The sequence below is a fragment of the Takifugu rubripes genome, chromosome 20 (assembly GCF_901000725.2).
Source record: "Takifugu rubripes chromosome 20, fTakRub1.2, whole genome shotgun sequence".
Taxonomy (NCBI): domain Eukaryota; kingdom Metazoa; phylum Chordata; class Actinopteri; order Tetraodontiformes; family Tetraodontidae; genus Takifugu; species Takifugu rubripes.
The window spans coordinates 10,175,962-10,197,786 of NC_042304.1; the positions used below are offsets into that span (position 1 = coordinate 10,175,962).

Consider the following 21,825-nt stretch of genomic DNA (forward strand, 5'->3'; position numbering starts at 1 on the left):
GAATTGTGAATTTGTTTCATCCCATTTTTCTTAAAAAAATAAAATAATTTAAATTTGTTTAAATTGCATGACTCAAAGGGAAACTACTGATGATGTTTCATGAAATTTAAAGCTTTACCGCATCAGAGATAAAGCTCTCACATTACTCATAACATCAAGGCAAGCCTTACATAAAAACCATCGATTGGCACATTGGACAGTTAGGGTTAGGGTTAGGGTTAGGGTTAGGGTTAGGGTTTAAGTTTTCGGGTTAGGGTTAGAGTTTAAGGCAGGCATGTCCAAAGTCCGGCCCGGGGGCCAATCACGGCCCGCGGTAAGATTTCATACGGCCCGCAACTTCAGTCTTACAATGTATTATTTATGGCCCGATGGCACTAACAGAATAAATAAATCACTAAAATGTAATTCCTCCTTTCTTGTAGATCTTGTAAAAGACAAGAGCAAAATTTACTTGTTTTAAACTTGAATGATAACAGACAACTTTGCATTACATTTATCAAACTCATTGAAATTTAAGGTATTCCATACAGTTCAGTGTTCAATGTTATCTGACTCTCCAGATGTGAATTAAAGGCAGAATTGTGTTTTTAGAGTTGTTCCCGTCTGCCTGAGTGGCTTATATTTGGTTACACTGCCATTTGAAAAATAAAGAGAATTGTGACAATAAAAATTGTTTTATAATAGTGCACATTTGCATGTAACTTTTCTGGTTAAAAAAACATCAGAAGGATCTACTGGCCCCGGGCATCTTCACGTTATCAAATCTGGCCCTCTTTGCAAAAAGTTTGGACACCCCTGGTTTAAGGTTTAGGCTTAGGCTCAGTGAAGCCTTATTGCAAAAATGACACCTTTTCATCTGAGGATGTGGCTGTGATGATGGGACGACTATCAAAGTCTCACCATGGTATGAAAATGTTGTTCTAACATTTGTTTACAGTTTTGAATCTGCCTCAGAATTCACAAGATTGATTTAGTCTAATGCAGGGTTGGACCATTCAAAGCAAATAAGACATGGAGAAGATTTTTAGAGGATAGTCAATATTAGCCAGTGAGGCGTAACAGACATCATCATAAAACTTTTCATTTCTCTGGTGTCCTTTCTGATGAGCTTTCAGCTTACGGTGTCCTGAAATGTGATTAAGAACTGAACCAAGACCAATGATGACCAAAGGACAATTCAGATTTTTCTGTTTCATGCTGATCCAGGGTAAGTGAGATGGTATTTTTTTTATCAAAGTACAAGGTCAAAAATATATTATTTTAGGACACATGGAGATTGAAGCTTCTGACGTTAACTGTAAAATACTGGTTGATAAATGGCTTTAAACCTGCCTGAGCATGATTATTGTACAATAAATGTTATCCCCCATATTTCTGATCCTGCTCCTCAGGTTATGGTGCCATGCTGAACTGCACCAGCCCGACACCCAGATCTCTGGTTGCGGCCCTGGAAAAAGATCTGTTTCCGTACCGTCAGGTCCGTCCTGTGAAGGACTTTTCATCTCCGCTCAACATCACCTTGGATATAACTGTGGTGGGAGTTTTGGGAGTGGTGAGTCCTCACACTGGCCTTCACTTTATTCTTATAAGACAGATGTTGCTCTGACTATTTATCGATTGCTTCCCTCACAGGACCCAATGTCCCAAACCCTGACCATGCTTATCTGGCAGGTTCTGGTAGGTTTTCAGTGATAAATCCCTTTACAGGATCAACCAGCTTTATAGCTTACCTTGTCTAATGTGCTTCCTTCTGTTATATAGTTTCTGCATGTGACATGTTTTACATGATTTATCTTTCTGCTATTGCTTGATGCAGGAATGGGATATTGACGGACTGAGCTGGGATGTGCAAGAATGTGGAACTGAAAAAGTTTCTGTGCTTCGTGAGAGTATTTGGGTCCCAGATGTGCACATTGCAGAGTTGTAGGTTACAAAAATGTTGTTGTGTTGTTACTAATTAATATTGGATTTTTTTCGATTAATTCCCTCAATTTCTGTTTTTTCCCCAGCATGGAAGAGGACCAATCTCCGAGAACTCCTTTTGTGTACTTATACAACACAGGTGGTGTATTCGATGACAGACCCATCAGGGTGGTCAGCTCCTGCAAACTAGACATCTACACTTTCCCCTTCGACATCCAAAACTGCACTCTGACCTTTGGGTCCTATGTGCATTTCGGTGAAACTTCATGAATATATCAGAAGTTCTGAGCTTTGTTGTTAATTCTAATCATTGAGCTCTTTGTTTTTAAAGCTTCAGAGATCAGAATGAGCCAAGGCTCAACAGCTGAGGACATCCTGCAGGAGTCCAGAGAGGTGTTTGAGACAAACGGGGAGTGGGACCTTGCAGACATTGAAATAGCTCCTGTCACCCTCTCACTGGGCAAAGATGATTACTCGGAGATCAAATATTTTGTAAGTATCTATTGCAGAACATCATCATGGAAAACAATATCCAAGACTTCAAACTGATTACATGAAGCTTCATGATGCTCAAACATCCAGTGGGCGTAAGTTTTGGCACCATCTAGTGGAGAAAAGACTTGGATTTGGGATGTCCCAGGCCATCTGTAACCATTTTATTGACTGGGGCTGGATTATAGTCTATAAAAAGGGAGGGGCCAGGACACATTCATAGCTCCCCTTGAGCAAGGTCCTGAACCACCCAAATGCTCACATAGGGCCCTGCAATGACGCCTTACAGGGCTGTACCCTGCCCTACCCATGCAGCTGCAATAGGCTCCTGCTGCCTCCCAAGACCCTGGTAGGGATAAAAAGGTCAAGAAAAGACCTATTTATGGCGACTAAGCTGACTAAAGTGTGTCTCTTCCACCAAAAGCTCATCCTGAGGCGTAAACCCCTCAACTATGTGGTGAACCTGCTGATCCCCAGCTGCTTCCTCGTCACAATCGACATCTTTAGCTTCATGTTGCCCCCCCACAGTGTTGACCGCTCCTCCTTCAAGATGACCCTCATCCTGGGTTATACTGTCTTCCTGCTCATCATGAACGACCTGCTGCCCGTCACCGGGAACCAGACGCCTCTGATCAGTGAGTTTTTAACAGTTTTAATGGAAAACCTTTACGTTTATCATGTAGTGATGAAGGAGCCAGTCTTAAAACCTCTCTGGTTTGATGAACACCTTCTCCTTCCACAACAGAATCACTCTTAAAAATAGTTGATGTATGCAGAGGGAGATGGCTTCCGGCATCAATCAAACAAACAAACCAAAAAACCACAGAATGTTCACAGCAACAGTTACATCCGTCCTTTAGGGACAGAGCGTCAGGTTGTTACCGGGGCCGGGTAGGGTCAGAGTTCAGGGGGTGGACTGCTCCAAAAGAGCTCCAACAGGGGGTCCAGCAATTTTAGAACAAATAAAGGTGGAGACGGTGAACACACTCTTGATGGAAGGATAACGAAAGGGTGTGTAATGTGTCTTCTCACCTGTCTCTCATTCTCTCTGGAGAATGTTACAGATTGTCCACCCTTGTCTCTTACAGACGTCTTCTTCTCTGTCAGCCTGGCTCTGATGGTGGCCAGCCTGCTGGAGACTGTTTTAATCACTCATATCCAGTTAAGTTCCTCCCACGGTGCCATCCCCGACTGGCTCAGGACCCTGGTGCTACAGTATATGGCCATCTTGGTTTGTCTCCCTCCATTAAAGAAGAAGAGGGCAGTCACTGTCTTCCTCAACCCATCAGCTACTGGCACAGGAGGTAAATTCTTATTATTCACAAAGACAGTGAAGAGGATTGCATCTGTCCCTGATGGACTCATTCTGTGGGTGTGTAAAACAGTTGAGCAGTTTAAGTCTGAACTCTTTTTTAACATATAGTTTCATAAGTATTACAATAAACGTCTTCACATTCAAACAGGCTGATGTTTGTTTTCTTAGTCTCAGAACCAGCTTCGTCTGTTGCCGGCGTCGTCTCTGTCAGAGGCCCTCAGGAACTGTCAGACGCTTCTCCTGCGGAAAAGACGACCCAGGACTCAGTTTTGGAGGAACTGAGGAAGCTGAGCCGACATCTCGCCGCCATCCGCGTCCAGGTGGACAAACACTTCCAGGGGAACCCCTCGATGCAGGAATGGGAGATGATCGGGAGGGTGGTAGACCGTTTCCTCTTTGGTCTTTACATCATCTTCATCACAGTCACCTTCATCACCATCATTGCCATCTGGATCTGGAATAACTCATATGCAGCTTGAGTTGGACATTTATCTAATGTTGACACTAACAGTCCCGGTCAAACAATTACACAAGTTTACAAAAACACAAGATCACTACTAATAATAACAGTAATATGAGATTTTACAATTTACTCCAGCCAAAATATTTTTGGGTATTTGTTTGTATGGGATTGTATAAATTGTAATTTATATATTCCTAACGTGTTAAATGCCACATTTATACCAAAGTGTAGTGCAGTTAGATGTCCACCAGGTGAAGCCATGAGATGACCCTCTACCTGGCGTGTTCGTGTTAAATTTTTGACATTATGGATATTTTGTTAAGATGCTCTAAAAAGTTGTCAAAATTTAAGTCGTACCATCTGAAGGATGCTTTTGGATCTTATTTTTCATACAAATTAAGATTATTACCTTATAATACCTTCCCAGGCAATACACAAAAAACAAACAAACCATTAACAGTCTTGCCAGTCTTTTATTGTCAACATAACTCGAAAAAAGGCAAATCAACACAAAAATTACCATTTGTTACAATAAAACTGTAGTGCACCTGACACCTTCACACACCTCTGGCTTCAAGGCGGCCCTGCAGACTCGAGATGTGTCACTTCATTCAGTGTGTCATTTAAAAGCAGCTGCTTAATCTTAAGACAAGAGTGAAGTTTGCTTTTTTTTTTTTAATTGTTTCTCACACGAACAATCCTGTCCCACTGGCGAGTTGATGGAGATTAACAGAAATAGAAGAAAATGGAAGCTATGGCTGATGGATGGCTTCAGTTTTGGACGCAACGTTTAAGTTTTAAAGACTTGACGTCTCGGTAAAGAGCTGAAATATTTCAGCGGGAAACATGCTAGAAGCATCCGGAAGAGTGTTGGCGACTCCACTCAGATGAGTGCAATTAGCTGCCTACGACATCCGAGGAGACAAGTGCAGTCGAGGCCGTGCAGACCATCCAGTAGTTACACATGTGAATGCACGCAGGCGCGCGCACACACGCCTGAAATAACCTAAAAGCTCAATCATTTTAGGATTATTATAGATTTGTTAAAAACATTATGTATTTTCTAAGTTAAAGTTATCAAGTTAAAGCACTTAAATGTTTCGCAGATCCAAAAAGTTTACTTGGCTTTTGCTTTTTTTTTTTTAAAGGAGCTCTTGCCATTAAAAAGATTAAAAGCTAAAGCACTTGACAAAAGCTGCAATAGTTGGTAGAGTAAATTTATATAACTTGATATAACTGTGATTAAATATTTACTCAACTCTTAAATACATTAGTTTGACCACAGCTGTAAAAATGAGGATCGTTGTCATTCAAGCATCTGTTGATTTTCAGGAGGATAAATAGCTTTAGTCCCTCACCTGCTGCGACATTTCATATAAAAGTTTTCAACAAGAATTGGGATTTACCTCAGCGACGCCACCAGGTGTCGCCGCTTCACGAAACTCGTTGCCACATCAAAAGGTATGACAGGAAATACAATTTAATAGATTCTGAGAATTAAATACCGACTGATACGGAAAATATGTTACATTAGAGAAAATCTTTTTAAAAAGTAGACATCTTTAATAAATCTTCCAAAAGAACGCAGGCTAAAAATGGCTGGTCAGAGTAAAGTGCATGTTGTGTGAGGGTCACTGAATGCATCTCAGACATCTACAGAATCAGGACACACAGAAAAACCTGATGTGGGACCAGCTGCACAATCGGCACTGCAATGACATCATAAAATCTAGATGTAGCTAATAATTCCTCCCTGAAATAGCCGGAACAGAAAAGGAGGTGCTCAGTCTCTACAATCATGTTGTGCTCTTCTTCCAGACCCTGCTGTTTCCATACCGGCGTTACGTTCCTCCACCCTCATCTTCCTGCTCCTCCATGTTCTTCCGCGTCATCCTCTCCCTCCGCTCTGCCAGCCGCTGGCATCGGGGGCAGTCTTTCCCTGCTCGGAAGCAGCTGCGATGGTAGCACGCGTGGCATTCTGGAGGGTGAAAGACAGAAAGCAAGGTCACAACAGTCACTGGTGCATCTGCTCATGAGACTCAGCGGAGGAGGAGATGGGAAAACAAACAAGCCTGCCGCAGCGTTCACAAACTTTAACCAGTTTAACCAGTTTGCCAGCAGCCCGTTGACGGCGCAGCCAATCACAAACAGGCCCAGGGGAGGCCGGGAGAGGTGGAGAGTATAAAAGCTTGGGAGACGGAGCGTCGGGAGGCAGGAGGACAGGAGGCGAAGGAAGAAGCTAATATCCCTGAAACACTGGCGGAACCCAACCCTAAACCGGTTTAGACCTGTTCTGACCCAATCCAGGAACAGACCTGTCCCAGATGATTCACTCTTTGTTGAAAATAAAAGGACAAAATGAAAGGAAAATTCTATAAAGGTGTTTATTCAACATTCACATAAAGCTTAAATAAAGGCAGGTAGAGGACTAAAAGAATCAATGACACGTTCACTCGCTCACATCTCTGGTGAGGCACCTTTGAATGAGAAAGAAAATAAATTAACAGCAGAACGTTTCCACCTTACATTTCTGTGGAAAACTACCCTGATGAGCCACTCTGAAGGAAACGGATAAGATGAAATGTAAATGCGCGTGAGCAGCAAACAACCTGCGTCCTCCCTGCAGCCTGGAGGAGGAACACAGAAAACCCTCAGGCGGCCGCAGCAGCGCGCACACCAAAGCCTTCAAAGCCTTCCAGCACTAAAGACCCGCAAATAGCATCCAAAGTCCACCAAAGAGAGGACACAGCCACACCCCTGCAGCGCGAGGAACAGCTCAGAGATCAGTTCACAGCAGCAGAGAGGCTCTGGAAAGCCATAGGCAGAGGAGGAAAAGCTAATAAACGGCTTCTCCCACGTTGGGTCTGTTCTTCTTCGTCTTTGAACCAGGAGAACAATTCTGGGGACATTTGGAGCCCAACATCAGGTGGGTTCCGCAGGATGGCAGGTGGCAATAATCACTGTTCCAAATACTGTCAGTTCCACCCGTCCTGAACCTGCCTGCCCACGACCTTTGACCTTTATCCCTCCTCGGTCTGAAGCGCTGTGTGGCTCTGGCCGCCCTCGTCCCCTCCGCTGCTCTCACTGCCTCCAGCGTCTCTTCCTGTGCTCTCCCCACCCTCTGCTTTGTTCTCTCTCTCCATCAGATCCCTGATCTTCCTGTCCCTGGTTATTCTTCTGGCCCTCCGAGTTTTACGGCCTCTCCAGGTTTTTCGGGTAACGATGGTTGCCTCGCCCTCCTCCGCCCCTCTCTCTGTCTTGCCATCACTCTCTCTACTTCCGTCCTCCTCCTCCTCCTCCTCTGTCCTTCCTCTGGATAAAACAGCAGACATCTTTTGAGCTCTGAACAGTTTGAGGACAGAGAGATTCTCTTCGCTGGATCTTTCTGTTTCGGCTGATTTGTCCGACACTTTAACGTCCTCGGCCAGTTCCCTCCCCTCTTTGTCCTCCTTCTCCTCCTCTATTCCTTCGTCCTTTCTGTTCCTTTTTGGAAAAACCGTTAACTTTGGAATGTTCCATAAGTGCTTCCTCTCTTGTGCCGTTTCTTCTGGACTCTCCATGCTTTCACTGTCGCTGTCTCCTTTACTGAAGCTCTTCTTCAGTCTGTCGATGTGAAGCGTCTTCAACAGGTTGGCCTCCCTCCGTACCCTTCGCTCCCCCAGCATGGCCCCTAGTTTTCTGTAAGCCTTCCTGCGATACCCACCTCCTCCCTCATCTCCTCCTTTCTCCTGCGTCTCTCCCCCGACCTCCAGTTCTCCCCCTCCTGCCTCCTCCTGCTCCTCCACATCACCTTTACTCCCATCAGTGGAGACCTGATACGGCCCCCTACTCTTGCAGTCATCGGAAGCCTCCTCCCCTCCCTCCCCCTCTCTCATGTCTCGCAAGAGGACATTTGACAGCCTGCGAGGTTTCCAGTCTCTCCAGATATGTGGGAGGGAGGGACGGGGAACGGGGCTTCTGGGGCCAACCAGGCCTGCCCCCAGTGGTGCATGCTCACCTTCACAGCGTTGGCACTTGTGCAGCTGGAAGGGGAAGATGATGTCCTTTTCATTGCCGCAGAACTCACACACAAAGCCTTTAGCCTGGCACAGCTGCAGAATGTTTAAAGAGACATGGTTAAGGCAGGAATGTGGGCGGAGCCCCTTATTATACAGGAACCTAACTTTTGTTTTACTACTGCAATAAAAAACCAAAAGACTTAGGAGGAGTTTTGTGGAGATAAGGAGGGCAAACGAAGCTAACGATGCAGATATGATAATAATAGTCCTTCAAAACTGAATTGTTCTGATCTTACCACACAGCCAGCAACATGCATGGTACCAAGTTTAAGCAGCTCTTTCATGCGAGGAACCAGATTGCCGTTGCGCACTGCGTTGAGGTCATTTAGGGAGAAGAGGTGAAGGTCCTCAGTCAGGTGACCGGGCAGGATGTCAAACTTGTCTAGCACTCTACAGAACACACACAGATTTCGATCCATCATTTGAGATGATAGTTTCAAAAGACATGAAGGCACAAACAGGCAGAAATCTTACTCTTTAGCAAAGCGGCAGGTCTTAAAGAGATTCTTCATGTGACACAGCTGCGTCCTAAAAACCTAAACAAGAAGGACATAGAGGAAAACACATCCTTTTAATTCATCATATACTGGGATTCACACAAAAACACAAGTTATTTTCGTAGGGATCGTGCAGTTTTTGTTCCCCAAGCTCACCCTGACGGCCTCCAGAGCTTTGACCTTCTTGTACAGCCCACTGTTGATGTCGCTCAGGTTGAACAGCGGGTCGCCCGCGATCTTGCTCAGCAGATCGCGGGCGAAGTTGCTGATGTAGTACTTGCTGAAGTCCCACTTCCTCAGCACTCTGCCAGGAACGACCGCCTGCGCGTTCTCGTGGCAGCACTGGCAGAAGTAACGGCCCAGGTATTCACAGTAGCGCAGGCGCTTGATGTAATCTGGACAGGACAGGACACTTTTTATGACAGCAAAGGTTATGTTTGCTCACTCTAAATCTAACTGAAACAGGGAACTGAAATGCAAATATTCAGGGTCTGGTTCTTGTTTGGCTGATGGAATTAAATTCAAACACATATGCTGAAATGAAGGGATTATCTTTAAGGCTTTGGTAGTCATACCTGGGTCAATGCGGGTGCCGCAGCCAGCGCAGCGGTAATTCTGCTTAGCAACAACTATTTTCCTCCTAATGGGCAGAGTCAGCTTGTCAGAACCATTGATCAAGTAGTAAATTTAAATGCAGGTTTGTTTTTTTTCATCTGGGTTTTTACCATGACTGAAGTGTTGCCAATTTCTTTATTTTACAGAAACATAACTTTGAAACAAACAAAAAAACACCCTTAAATATTTAATGGCAGCTCCTGTTCTAGATAACAAGCAACCTGTGCAGGCGTCATAAAAACCATGAGAACAAAATTGTAAACAGAATAAAACCTCCTGTCACCATGGAGACAGGTTAAAGGTTAAAAATGCTTCCTGCTTTGACTCACTTGGGAGCAGGGTGAATGTTGAAGATGATTTGTGGTCGCGGTGGCGCCCATTCCAGGTTTCCTCGCACTCTAATCCTCAGCTTGTAGATGTCTGCGTGTTCTCCATCATCGGGTGAGATTGGCAGCGAGTCGGGGATGGGCAGCAGCTGCAGGAGAACAGAGCAGACGGGCAAAGCTGCTGTGACTACTCCAGATTAGTACTGTTATTAAATTGGACTCGTGCCGTTAATAACACACAGCTGGATTACTGTAATCGACTTTACATTGGCCTGGACGCACCTTATCACCTTATTACCTTGTGCAGAATGCAGCCGACCTTCTCCACACTGGGACACACAAACATGAGCATATTCCCCCAGTTTTGGTCTCACTCCTGATTGATTTTTAGATTTTATTGTTGTTGATTGTTTTTAAATCTCTTGATGATTTGTTGTTTTTGTTTCCCTGGCCACCATATCTGTTTCGGGGTAACGGGGAGGATGCTGGAGCCTATCCCAGTTGCATATGTGAAGGATTCACAGCTGAATGTCTCGCCAGCCCTTGACAGTTCAAGCCCCAGACCACCAGCCCCAGGCGGTCTGAGGCTTGAACCGTCAACCTTCCGCTTCTCGACCCAAACCCGTTTCCTCTACTGTTCACCCTTTCGTGCAGCACTTGGGTCAGTTCGAGCTGTTTTAAAAGACTTTGTAAAGTTTGAGTCAACTACATGGGTTAGTCAAAGTCTGTGCCAAGTAATAGAAAATGCACAAACCTTCTGTGGAGCGTCTTGCTCTGGGACCAGCCACTCGAGCTCTGAGGCGGCAGGAAGCTGCATGCCCTCAAACTGTCTGAGTAAACCCATCGCTACCGACTCAGCCGAGTTAGACTGGAGGAAGGACTTAGATCTGCAAATACACAACAGCTTCAACACTTCAACCTCAACTTTGTGACTTGTCTGAAGGCCTTAAATTAAATGCAGACTGGACTTCATATTGACAAGTTTAATGACCAAAATAGTAAAATTGGATAGCATATTTTACATTTCATACAATTATAGGAATTGTGGGAAAACAACATTTGAGCAGAAGAAGAAACTGCGGCTGCTACTAACATGGAGTCCGAGCTGAGGAAAGACCTGCTGCCAGAACTAACACTCCGCTTTATGTCTGCATCTGTAAGAAGAAAAAACAAAAGTCCTAAAAGCACTGTAGCTAAAACAACAACAAAGACTTCATCATAAGATGGCCAGTTAGCACTATTAGCTACAGCCCAGCAGCAGTTTAGTGAGGAAGAGAGATGTTAAATCAGACAGAGGTCTCATCACTAAATGTATATTTAAGAACAGGATATGCAGGAGTGGTGTCATGTGGCTGAGCAGCAACAGTTGGGGGTTGGTAAAGCAGGAGAGAGTCTACGTAATCTGCCTGGACTGTAATTCTTTAGTCAAATCAGACAGAGGATTGACCCAGAACTGCAGGCTAGGCTGTACTACTAAACTAGTGTCCTGTTGCCTGACTTTCCTTTGTGAAGTTTTTTCTATAAACACATCGAGCCCCAGAGACAGGATGAGCTACAGGCGTGTGTTTCCTCAGCTTTCTCTTGTGACAAAGGTTTCAATGTTTCATAGTCCTTGATTTCCTTTTAAGCAGGGCAGGGTTTGTCAAACTCCTGGCTTTTCTTTTTTTACTTTGGCCTCATAAACAAGAAGGAAGTGCTGTAGTATCCAGTATATACGTACCACTGCTACCTGTAATTTAGGGTTAGTTCCAGATTATATTGAAATATTTGGATGGATGGATGGATGGATGGATGGATGGATGGATGGATGGATGGATGTTCTAACTAAATCTGCCACTTGTGTTTCTTCACTCATCTACACACTATACAGGTAAAAACAGGCTGGTCCACAGCAGCACTGAAGCACTTGGGCACCAGTGCTGACATGCTGAGGGTCAGGCTCAACCCAACTGCTGGCTCAACTCCAAACTACCACTAAATCTGAGCTGCTCACCAGAGGATCCGCACAGATGGTAACGCTAGTGCAACAGCAAACCCTTTAGTATGCTATTGTGAACGTATGCCACAGTGTGTGTTGAGGGGAGCTTCTTCTCAGGGTATCACTGCCACAGAACAATTCACATGCATGTATTTAAGGAATCTTCCAAGCCTGCAGATACCTGAGAAGAGAGAGGCCAGTGACAGGGAGAGGCCATTCTGTGACACCGCCAGCAGGGAGTGTCCCTCACATCCATCTGAGAGACAGAAACTAACACTCAGCACCACAAACACAGACATTTTTCAACTCGCCACCGAAATCCAGGCAAACAGTACAACATCCAACACAAATACAGTAACTCGCAAGTCATGCAGTTAGGAACACCCGATTCATGACAAAAAAGGTTCAGCGCTGGAAAATTGAGGCAAACACAAAGTAAATGTGACCGAAAATGATTTGACCTCATGAAAACTGACTAAAATAATGCCGAAGCTTTGCCTGGCCCAACAAACCCTCTCAGAACCACTTAAATCTGTGATGTGCTCACTTCCCTGGCAGAAGGATCAATGTAATTAGTAAGAAACGACTCGTTCAATTGGATTAAATGACAGATCTTGTGATTAAAATGAAGGCGGCGTGGTGAGAAGAGCATGAATTATGATCATAAATGCACCCGTTGGACATACAATGACACGTGTCAGAGTGGCTCAAATCTGGTTTTAGATATGAGATTTTTTGACATCACGTCCAAACATTTCACATTTCAGTTTCCTCCAGCCCTCTGGATACCTTGCAGTTCGCACTCCTCCACCTCCTCTGCGGAGCCAGAGTCAGACAGGCCGTGGCACGACTCCTGCGAGCTCCTCCTGGAGCCGCCACTATCCGTGGAGTGGAGAACTGCCAGAATTAGAATTAAGGAAATATCACAAAAGAGAACTAAAAGACCCTTAACTGATGCCTTAAGAGAGGCATGGTTTCCTCTAACAGTTATTAAATGGGGCCTCACCGCGCTGAGAGGTTGCGGACGGCAGCATGCGGCTGCGTCGGATCTGTTGCCTCCTCAGGCGAATCTTCTGCTTGAGCTGCTGGATCTCACTGTCGCTGTCTCCCTCCTCCTCCCCCTCCTCCTGATGCCGCAGGTTGTACTTCATCAGCTCAATGGCAGCAATGAGGGACTCGGAAATGCTGAAATGGGCGTTCTCCTGCGGAATCCAGAGAAAGACGGCTCAGAACAATGCTGAAGTGCTTTTAAACTGTGCTGGGGTGAACTCAGGCTGACCTTCTCCAGGTCTGCACAGCTGCCAAAGTCCTGCTCTGACAGGTAACTGATGAGGCTCTGGCCTTCTGACGGCTTCCTGAACATCCCATCTGACACGCCGCTGCTCGGGGAGCCATCTGCGAGATCACAGTATAAACACAGTGAAAAGAAAACCCCACATTCTTTGGGGCTCAGTCGGCACCATCACAACTTTATATCACGGAAGGGAAATATCAGCTCCATTTGATAAACCTATTTGGTATTAAACACACATCTATCAGGAGAAAACACTCACAAGATTCCATGTAGAGGGAACTGGGGGTGCTGCCATCACTGCGCTGGGGTGAGAAAGGACTGTAGTCCACTATACCTTCATCTCCTGCCGATTCTATTTAAAAGAAATCACAGCCGCTGAAGTAAACCCTGAATCACACTTTGACATCTTTCATTTGCTCCAAATATCCTCATTTGTTTCCAAAGCAAGTTACATGCTGTCTGATTTAACTGGCACCACTGCGTCAATATGATATAAAGTTATGTAAATGTTAAACACTGTCGCTTTACCACTCATAAAACATCAAAACAATACAGCGATGCCATAAGATACCAATAATCTGAAAATACTGAAAACATCACGTTCACACAAAAAAAGATATACTGAATAAAATGCAGGGGATTGATGAGAAATATGCACGTGGCAGCTTTGTTGGGTGAAGCTGACCGACGACAAACAAACAAAGAAAAGAAACCATGAGCTGAAGGTAAGACTGTAAATGAGAGGGGGGAGAGAACGGTTTTCTGCATGCAGGGGGAAAACAGAGGTGAGGGTCATGATGGAGAACCGCGCGGCCAACCTGCGACAGGGTCCTCTATTATTATGGTGATTTTTCGGGGGCCCTCTGCTTTGCACCAACAGTAAAAACAGAGCAGAGAGAAAATACAGAAGGAAAGTTATCACTCGCTGAGAGAAAACAGTGAGCAGACAGAGCAGAGTTATTTTATAAAGGCTGAGAGGCTTCAGGCTGCTTCAAAGTGCACACTGTGCAAAAAGAAAATAAGAAATAAGCTGTTTCCATCCTCTGCAGGAAGGGAAAGTTTCACACCATATTACTCAAATCCCAGGAATTTGTTAAAAGAAAAATCAGCAAAACAAAACAGCCCAAATCAGCCAAATTACAAAACTCAATCTATTTGGATCACAGACTATCCAAATAACATCACTGCATCACGTCAGCTGTAAGGTGTCTGTCTAAGGTGAAGATCACAGTGTTAATGCACACATTAGCAACAGAAGGTTGGACAGAGGGGCAGAGGTGAGCGGGTCAACATTTGCTTACCACTTCTGGGCTTTTTATTGATACCCGTGTCAGAGAAGGAGCGTGTGTGACCTCGCGTCCCCCATCCAGGCCCCTTCTGGCCTTCCGAAAACGATGACCGTCTCTGTGCATGAAGAGCCCTGGACCCCTGTTGCTGGGACCGGTCCTTGGGCTCACTTTGGTCACTGCTGTGGGTGGAGCTTCGGGAGATGCGGCGACTGCCTAAATTACCAATGGCGAGGTACTCTGGCCCGTCATCATAGTCCCCATCACCCGAGTCCCCGGGATCAGGCTGAGGAGACTGATGAGAGTGACATTCTGTGAAGGAGATGCAAGGAACAGAGGTGGGGCCGGGAGGGGGCGTCACTCTTCGCTCATGCTCCTCTGGGCTGGCCACACACACCCAGGGGTCTCCCAGGTGGCTGGCTGGACAGGTAGGGTCTGTCAAAACAATATGAGCAGAAATTACACTCAGAGGCCAACTTCTCTTTCCTGTTTGTGTACCTAGAGCTCAGGAGAAAAGATAACTAAGCAGTTTTTATTTAAAAGACAAGAAATGTTCTCAAATGTGTTAATAAGCACAATGCTTTTCTCCCTCACAGCAGGCACAGCCCGCTGGGGACACCGAGGCTGGGTCGCCACATTCTTCAATACCCATCTGTGCCTACAGACAATCAGGCCTCTGTGCATGTGTCGGGGCATTCAAATACCAGCTGTGTTTCCACCATCGTACCATTTCCTCTACCCCAACCCCCACCACCAACGACAGAAATCACCGCGTTGTCTTATCTACTTGTACTCAGTGTGAAATCTTCAAATCCTCATCAACTGTAAATACACACAACTTCACGGGAGGTCAACTATCTGCACGGTGACCTTTGACCTTGCACTAGTACTGCTCTATAACGTATATATAGCACAACAGTTTCTGTTAGGCTTTCTTCTTCACGTCACTGTAAAAAATTCTAATGCATCTATTGACACAACCCCCACTTTTTAGCAATAGAGCAGGAAGCGACGGAGGAAGCAGGCATTTAACTGAATTTTCTAAAACTTCCCCACATCAGTTCCTCACTTGTGCTAATGCTGTTATGAGATCCAACTCCAGTGCTGTTCCTAGAGTCGTGGTTGCTGCAGACTGCTTCTTGCAGGGAGCAGTTGGACATGGTCAGCCTGCGATTGAGATGTTCCCCTCGGATAACTGGGTCAGAGTTCCTCCAGGCCCCGCCAGCCCCTGGCAACACACACAGACTCTGGCTCTTCAGCAGGCCCAGAACTGGTGGGCTCTTCAATGGGGACAGCTGGCAAGCGAGAAAAGAAAGTTAGAAGTGAAATACAGACAGATGTGGATTAGTCATCAAGTTATTTTACTAGACCTACTCCAACAGTGTCCACTTGAGCCAGCAGTTTTGGGTTATTTTGCTCCACAGCTTCCAGACACTGGAACATGGCAATCACATGAGGCTCACTAAGCAGAAATGCATCATCTGAAAGGCAGATGTGGGTAGAAATAGTAAAGATGAAGGACAACATGTGGGATATTAGGTGAAATTAAGTCAATCTGAAGAGCAATTGGGACTTCTTTATTACACTGGAGCCTAAGAGCGAGACTCACCGTTGTAATATTTGCGTGTGTGCTCCAGATGCCGGAGCAAAGGCCGGAGCTGAGCTGACAGCATGTGGACCTGTAAGCTGTGGAGCAGCCAGCGCTCGGCTTTGTAACTTTCCCCGGCAACCTTCATGCCACTGCTGCGTACCGGCTCCAGGTGACTGAACTGAAAAGAGCAAACAAGATTAGGGAGGAAGTCCAAAGGTGTGAACAACTGGTAATGGCTGGCTGAGTATGAGTGTGTAGTTACGTTTATTTCAAACATAAAGTTTGACGTTGCTGTTATTCAGTACGACTTAAAGTGTCAAAAATCAAATGTGTTAAAAGAAGGGTGATAATAGGCTATACGCCAAAGGTGGAACGAGGAAAGAGAGAAGCCAAATCAGCAAATAACTTACACACAGAATCCAATGTATTGCAAACACAAACCCTTGTCATATGACAGCTACTGAGCACATTCTTGCTCCGGGTAACGAATATAAATAAACTTCAAGAATACAGTGCTTTTGTTGCACAGCTCAGCTGAAAATAGTGAAAACTAGTGAATGTCAACATTTCAGACTTATTGATGGACTTAGACTTATCTATATGACCAGCACAGTTAGATTAACACAAAGATAAATATAAACAGGGACTTTTCCAAAACACCATGCACCAAAATCCTATCGCATGTGAACCGTGTAGCTTAGAAAATGTAGATCTTTCATAAATCTATTTCTTTTGGCTGTGGTTTCATCTAATGCACATAAAGCCAGATCAGTCGATTTGAGCGTACCTGTTCCACATGTGAGGCGAGATGTGGGCTAATGTATCGGACACACCACACAAACGGCCAATAGTCTCTTTGCTTGTAGTACACCTGTGTCACGTAAACAGCAGTTAAAGATATCACCAACAATTCTGAGAACATACATCAAGAGCAGATTCAACTTCTAGAAAGTCCACTGACGAATCTAGATTCGCAACATGTGAGTCAGAAATTCTAATATTAAGTTTTTAGAAAGCTCTACACAAAATATCACCAGGTCTCATCAAACGGCGTGAGTGGTTATTAACTGTGTAATGACAAAAAGTTAGACAAAAAAGATAGTGAATGCTGTCAGTCAGAGCTTCACCTGTTCATTCTTCAGGCCATTGCTTAAGATGTTGTTCAAGTCTTTGTGCAGACGCTGCAGCCCACCATAACGTGACCACACATTAGGGTTATTGGTGGACACAAGACCCTCCACTGTGGTCTTCAGGCTGGACAGCAGCTTCCAGTGTTCCTTCCTGGAAAGAGAAGCGAGGATCAGAAAAACAGTGAGGCCAGCAAAAGGGAGAGCATTTAGGAATGAGGAAGGAGATAAAGAAGTGCTGATGGTAGCAATTTTGTGATTAAAACCATTAGTCACAAAACAAAAACCAAAAGTTGGAATTAAAAAGTGATTTTTCAGCATTTAACATAAACTTTTCCCAAGACTTTAACATGTAACATGCTGATAAATAAGATTAATCAATAGAATTATAGGATAAAGCAGAGATCCTGTGATAATAGTTTTTAAAATCCCCAATGCCTTGAAGCAGCAAAATAACTTTAAAGTCTGACTATGTTTGGCATCAGTATTCTATAGCAATACCACAAGTTTGGCTGTGTATGTAGGCAAATTATGCACCAGGAAAAATAGTTAAATGTCAGTTAAATGTATTTTCAATTGTGAGTGCTAGTGTCTTAAGGCGTGTCACGGAACTCGTAAAAGGCTCATAAATAATGCCTCAAATTTTAAAAAATGACACTGATAATGACACAACTTTTATGTAGTAAAACACTGTTTAGTGTGAAAGGTCAAAATAGATATGATATCCTACTGCGCACCAACATTAATGCAATTGCTCAATGCTTCCTATTCTAACAACCACAGTTCTGGTATAATCAAATTGTTCTAAATGTGTAATAATCTTCTGTAAAACACGGAAAAGTGAACCAAATCACCGAGACAGAAACTGCTCGAAGGCGACAATTGATGCAGCTTGAGTATCGATAGAGACACATTTACAGCACTCGACAACTCAAAAAGCAACTTTGGTCATATAACTGAACTTAAACCAATTAATCAAGCGATTATAATTTACTTTTAGAGTATTCAACAAATCTTGAAAACAGAATGTTTTTTCCAAAACTGTCATTCCATGACAGGTAGAGTTAGCCTAGGCTAGCATTGCTGCGATTGCTACTGCGTCTTCGCCGTTCAAATTTCTCTTCTGGAAAGTCTCTCGGACTAAAATAATCTGCGTTGTTACGACGTTCTTGGTAATTATTTTTATAGCATCTCAGGAAAATTTCGCAAAAGTCAGGTTAGCCGGGTACGTTAGCCACAGCTGTCACTTACCTGCGCTCCTCCGCCTCTCCCTCCGCGGAGATCTCCATGTCATCTGGGCGGAATCGTGCGTCATATACAGCTGCCAGCTTAATCGACCTCTTGCTTGTCGTTATTTAATAACGTTAAAGCCGTTTTTCTGTTCCAGGGCGGTATAAAACAAGCACTCGGTCTTATAGCCGAGCCTGAGAGGTCTGCCCTGTCAACCCGTGTGAATCAAAACAGTAAAGGCCCCGGCTGTGGGCGGCGCCGCGCGGAGGCGTTGCCCTTCTTCTTTAGTTAAAGGAGTCCAGTTGGTCGCTACTGCCACCTACTGGAGATACTAACATATTGCGTTTGTCTTACGTCCTAAGAAAAACAAAAACATTTAGTTTCTTTTAAAAAAATAACAAATATATATGTATAAATAGCTTTGACATTAGACATTAGATTTGATTTGGCTCGATAACTTTTATTTTAAACATGTGAAAGTGAAAAAACTTCAGACACTCAGAATCGCCCCCTGGATTCTTTTATGTTAAATTTATACTCAGTAACTTTTTCACGGTTACGTGATCAACAAGATGTTAATAAAAATGGACTTTCACCATCAAAGTTGCTCTTGCTGTTGTGTCTAATCAGTAGCTGCTGTAAATCACACACATCACACACACAAGCTGTATAAAAAATATTTTTAAAAAAAGAGACATATGTAGAGGCAAATCAACCGTTAACTAAACTACAGCGTAGAGACATGAATATTTGACTTCTTTTAATGTGTAAGAAAAATAATAATCTGTAATCAGAATTAAATATGATTTAAAGCATTAAATGTGTTTACAACAAACAGGAGAGCAATAATACCATTTGGCTATTTACATTGAAGCCAAATAAAGCTTCCATAACAAGTTTCCAAATTGTAACAGACATTATATAAATAAAGATTGTTTGATTGATGGATTGATTGATTGATTTTAACTTAAAGGAGCACGGTAGGACATCTAGTGGTGAGAGTTTGTATTGCACGAACTATCCATAGACTGTAGTTGATGTTATTAATATACATTTATATCAAGTTTTCTTTGTTTATGCTGAGATGATGAAACAATGTAAAGCAACAATGTAGCACTCATGCAGGGCTAATTAAGGTCAATATAATACACTTATTTGTTAGGGTTTAGGGTTTTTCCAGGACCCGAAAGCAAGCAAAAACGCAGTGGTAAAAGTTCAACAACCAAGGCTTTATTCAAAAGATCACATTGGCAGTCCTCCTGGACCGCAGGGAAGCACTCGCCCATTCTCCCGGGGCGCACAGAGAGCTCCAGCGTTTAGCCAACACGGGAGTCCGGTCCTGCGCGTTCTCCAGTCCAGCAGGGCGGTGTGGGGACCTCGAACGAGCAGGGAGAAGCGTATCAACGAGTTGTACACGACCAATGATGAGGAAACAAGAGTCAGCTCTACCATGGGGGAAACACCAAAACTCTCCGAAGCCGGTCGACAGGTGCTCCGTCCATAAATAGGTGGCCTGATGAAGCTCGCCGACAGGTGCGCCTGCCCGCAGCGCCAGCTGTTGCCAATATTGGCTCCTCCGCGCCCCCTGCAGGAAGAGCACAGAACCACACGACCCGGAACCCTGGACCCCAACACTTATTACTGCTTCTGCCAGGAGGTTCCTGACAGCCAGCATGATAACTTTATTGCTTTGCGAACAGACAGAGGTAATAATAATAATACTAATAATAATATTGATTATCAGATATCAATGATAAGGCTAATGACACTAACAAAGACAGCAGTAACAAGATTCTAACAAATAACCAACAAGTCTAAAGGTCCTTGAAGGATCATATATCAACACCTTTTTGGTCAAAACACAACTTACTATCTTACAGCTATGTTATAGTGCATTACCACTACCTCCTACACTACTGATTAAGCTTTAAAGTTTGGAGTGTTGTGAATAAATATGGCTGTAACATTGAACTGATTCATTCTTCTGTATTGACATGTCCTGACACCCATTCTAAATTCTGATGATCTCATGAATCAGCACCTTTTGCCCCCCCCCCCCCCCAAAAGGCATTTTAAAATCACAATGGATGAATACAGCAAAAGCTATTTGAATATATACATTTTTAGGAACATGTATTCTGTGTATGCATTAAAAATGTGAGCTAGCCAAGCTCCCGCTAATCTGAGATATTGCTCACATAATTTCCAGTATTAAAGCTGTAATTGCATACAAAAAACAAGCAGCAATGACGAATGGACTGAGCTCTAGCTTTTCTATGGACAGGCTACATTTGGTAATAATACATTTTCTGACTAGAACGCTGTTGTAGTTCAGTTCCCTTCTGTGTCACACCTCTCCAAATGTGCTCTGCCATCATTGAAATACATAAGGACATAATATTTGGGTTTTAGCTGTTTTCTGGGATAAATATAGTCAAACTGTACTCCTATAAATACATGTAAAGGCCTCCTCTCGATCAATAGACATAACGGAGATCACCTGCAGGACTGAAATGACGCTTGATCAAAGCTTTCTCTCTTTAAATCCCAAAAGCACCTCTTGACCCCCCCTCACAACAGGCCCAGGCCACGGCACCAGTATGAATCCGTCTGGAGATCCCAGTCAGGCTCAAGCTGACGTGAGTCCGTTCCATCACTTGATGGCAGTAGCGTGTCTTGACTGTGAAGCAGCAAACCTGTAGATTGTTGGGGACGGCTGCTAAATTGAGCAACTGCGCCTGCTTCACACGCACACACGCGAGATCGCCGTGGACATTGCGCAACGCTTCCTTCCCTTGTGTGCTAAGTGACACTGTGTGACACGCAGCTGCGATGATGCCGAGATCACTTGCACATGTCGTGTCGTGCTGGGGTGCAAACGTGTTCTCATTTCGTTTGGCTTTAATATGGCGACACTCGTTGATGCAGCTCTGGGGCTTTTTCTGTGAGGAAATGAAGCAGGATGCAACATTCTGCGTCTTTACATTAACTAAAGCGGTTGAATAATGCGTGACACTGCCCATAATCTTATATACCGGATCCAGAATGCTGCTGGTTGGAGACTGTGGTTGTCGGTGGTTTATGATGAACGTGGATAGTCATGTTTCCTATAGAAAGCGTTTACCTGGTGCAGGTGAGGCCCGGACATGTTTGAGCAGAATGTCGGTCAAATTGCAACCAGAGGCTGAACTTTTACCCGTCACTCCTGTTTTTCTTTTCTCCAGCAGGAGCGTATTTGCTTGTGGTGGTGTGGAAAACACACAACTGTGAATGAACCTCCGTGAGTCACGGCCGCGGCCTGTTGCAGCACGAACGCATGTGATGAATGGAAAGTAGGTAAATGGGAGCTGTCACGTAGACCCACAGCCGGGCCCATCCAGCCGGGCCCATCCAGCCGGGCCCAGACCCACAGCCGGGCCCATCCAGCCGGGCCCAGACCCACAGCCGGGCCCATCCAGCCGGGCCCAGACCCACAGCCGGGCCCATCCAGCCGGGCCCACTGTCTCCTGGAGACTGTGTGTCGTTTGTGTCTGCTCTTGGGAGCTCGCTTGTTATACAACACAGATAATGTCATTAGCAAGGATTCATAGTATAATTGATTAATCAAATACATATTAAAAAGCCACCTTA

At 44.4% G+C, this 21,825-nt stretch overlaps 2 protein-coding genes and 1 long non-coding RNA gene across 5 annotated transcripts; 1 reads left to right on the forward strand and 2 right to left on the reverse strand.

The window, feature by feature from the left end:
• Window positions 1-1,082: 1,082 nt before the first annotated feature.
• LOC105417948 (5-hydroxytryptamine receptor 3A-like) lies at window positions 1,083-4,883 on the forward strand. Its single transcript, XM_029827769.1, has 9 exons — window positions 1,083-1,207; window positions 1,392-1,552; window positions 1,633-1,677; window positions 1,817-1,923; window positions 2,010-2,179; window positions 2,255-2,415; window positions 2,840-3,050; window positions 3,504-3,719; window positions 3,899-4,883. The coding sequence occupies exons 1-9, from the start codon at window positions 1,159-1,161 to the stop codon at window positions 4,207-4,209; spliced, it is 1,431 nt and encodes a 476-aa protein (XP_029683629.1). The 5' UTR covers window positions 1,083-1,158; the 3' UTR covers window positions 4,210-4,883.
• Window positions 4,821-18,463, reverse strand: rubcn (rubicon autophagy regulator). 3 transcript variants are annotated; one of them, XM_029827761.1, is made up of 22 exons: window positions 18,217-18,463; window positions 16,966-17,119; window positions 16,626-16,709; window positions 15,857-16,016; window positions 15,622-15,728; window positions 15,317-15,542; window positions 14,263-14,682; window positions 13,780-13,824; window positions 13,221-13,313; window positions 12,947-13,062; window positions 12,674-12,869; window positions 12,457-12,564; window positions 11,849-11,923; window positions 10,783-10,843; window positions 10,444-10,576; window positions 9,693-9,838; window positions 9,324-9,388; window positions 8,905-9,143; window positions 8,726-8,787; window positions 8,488-8,641; window positions 8,191-8,284; window positions 4,821-6,171 (listed from the first exon to the last, which is right to left on the reverse strand). In XM_029827761.1, the coding sequence occupies exons 1-22, from the start codon at window positions 18,252-18,254 to the stop codon at window positions 6,035-6,037; spliced, it is 2,913 nt and encodes a 970-aa protein (XP_029683621.1). In that variant the 5' UTR covers window positions 18,255-18,463; the 3' UTR covers window positions 4,821-6,034. The 3 variants fall into 3 exon arrangements, with proteins under 3 accessions (XP_029683621.1, XP_011613224.2, XP_029683622.1); XM_011614922.2 differs by lacking the exon at window positions 13,780-13,824; XM_029827762.1 differs by lacking the exon at window positions 11,849-11,923.
• A 940-nt stretch (window positions 18,464-19,403) lies between these two features.
• LOC105417947 (uncharacterized) lies at window positions 19,404-20,051 on the reverse strand. The gene is made up of 2 exons (XR_965390.2): window positions 19,645-20,051; window positions 19,404-19,571 (listed from the first exon to the last, which is right to left on the reverse strand). It is a non-coding gene; the product is annotated as an uncharacterized lncRNA (long non-coding RNA).
• Between the last annotated feature and the right edge of the window lie 1,774 nt (window positions 20,052-21,825).

Coding starts and splice junctions, on each gene's coding strand:
- LOC105417948 (XM_029827769.1), top strand. CDS start 1,159: ATGATGACCAAAGGACAATTCAGATTTTTCTGTTTCATGCTGATCCAG. Junction 1,678..1,816: donor TGCTTATCTGGCAGGTTCTG/GTAGGTTTTCAG, acceptor TGCTTGATGCAG/GAATGGGATATTGACGGACT. Junction 2,180..2,254: donor TGGGTCCTATGTGCATTTCG/GTGAAACTTCAT, acceptor TTGTTTTTAAAG/CTTCAGAGATCAGAATGAGC.
- rubcn (XM_029827761.1), bottom strand. CDS start 18,254: ATGGAGATCTCCGCGGAGGGAGAGGCGGAGGAGCGCAG. Junction 11,924..12,456: donor GGAGGAGTGCGAACTGCAAG/GTATCCAGAGGG, acceptor TCTGTCTCTCAG/ATGGATGTGAGGGACACTCC. Junction 9,839..10,443: donor AGCAAGACGCTCCACAGAAG/GTTTGTGCATTT, acceptor GTTCTCCTGCAG/CTGCTGCCCATCCCCGACTC.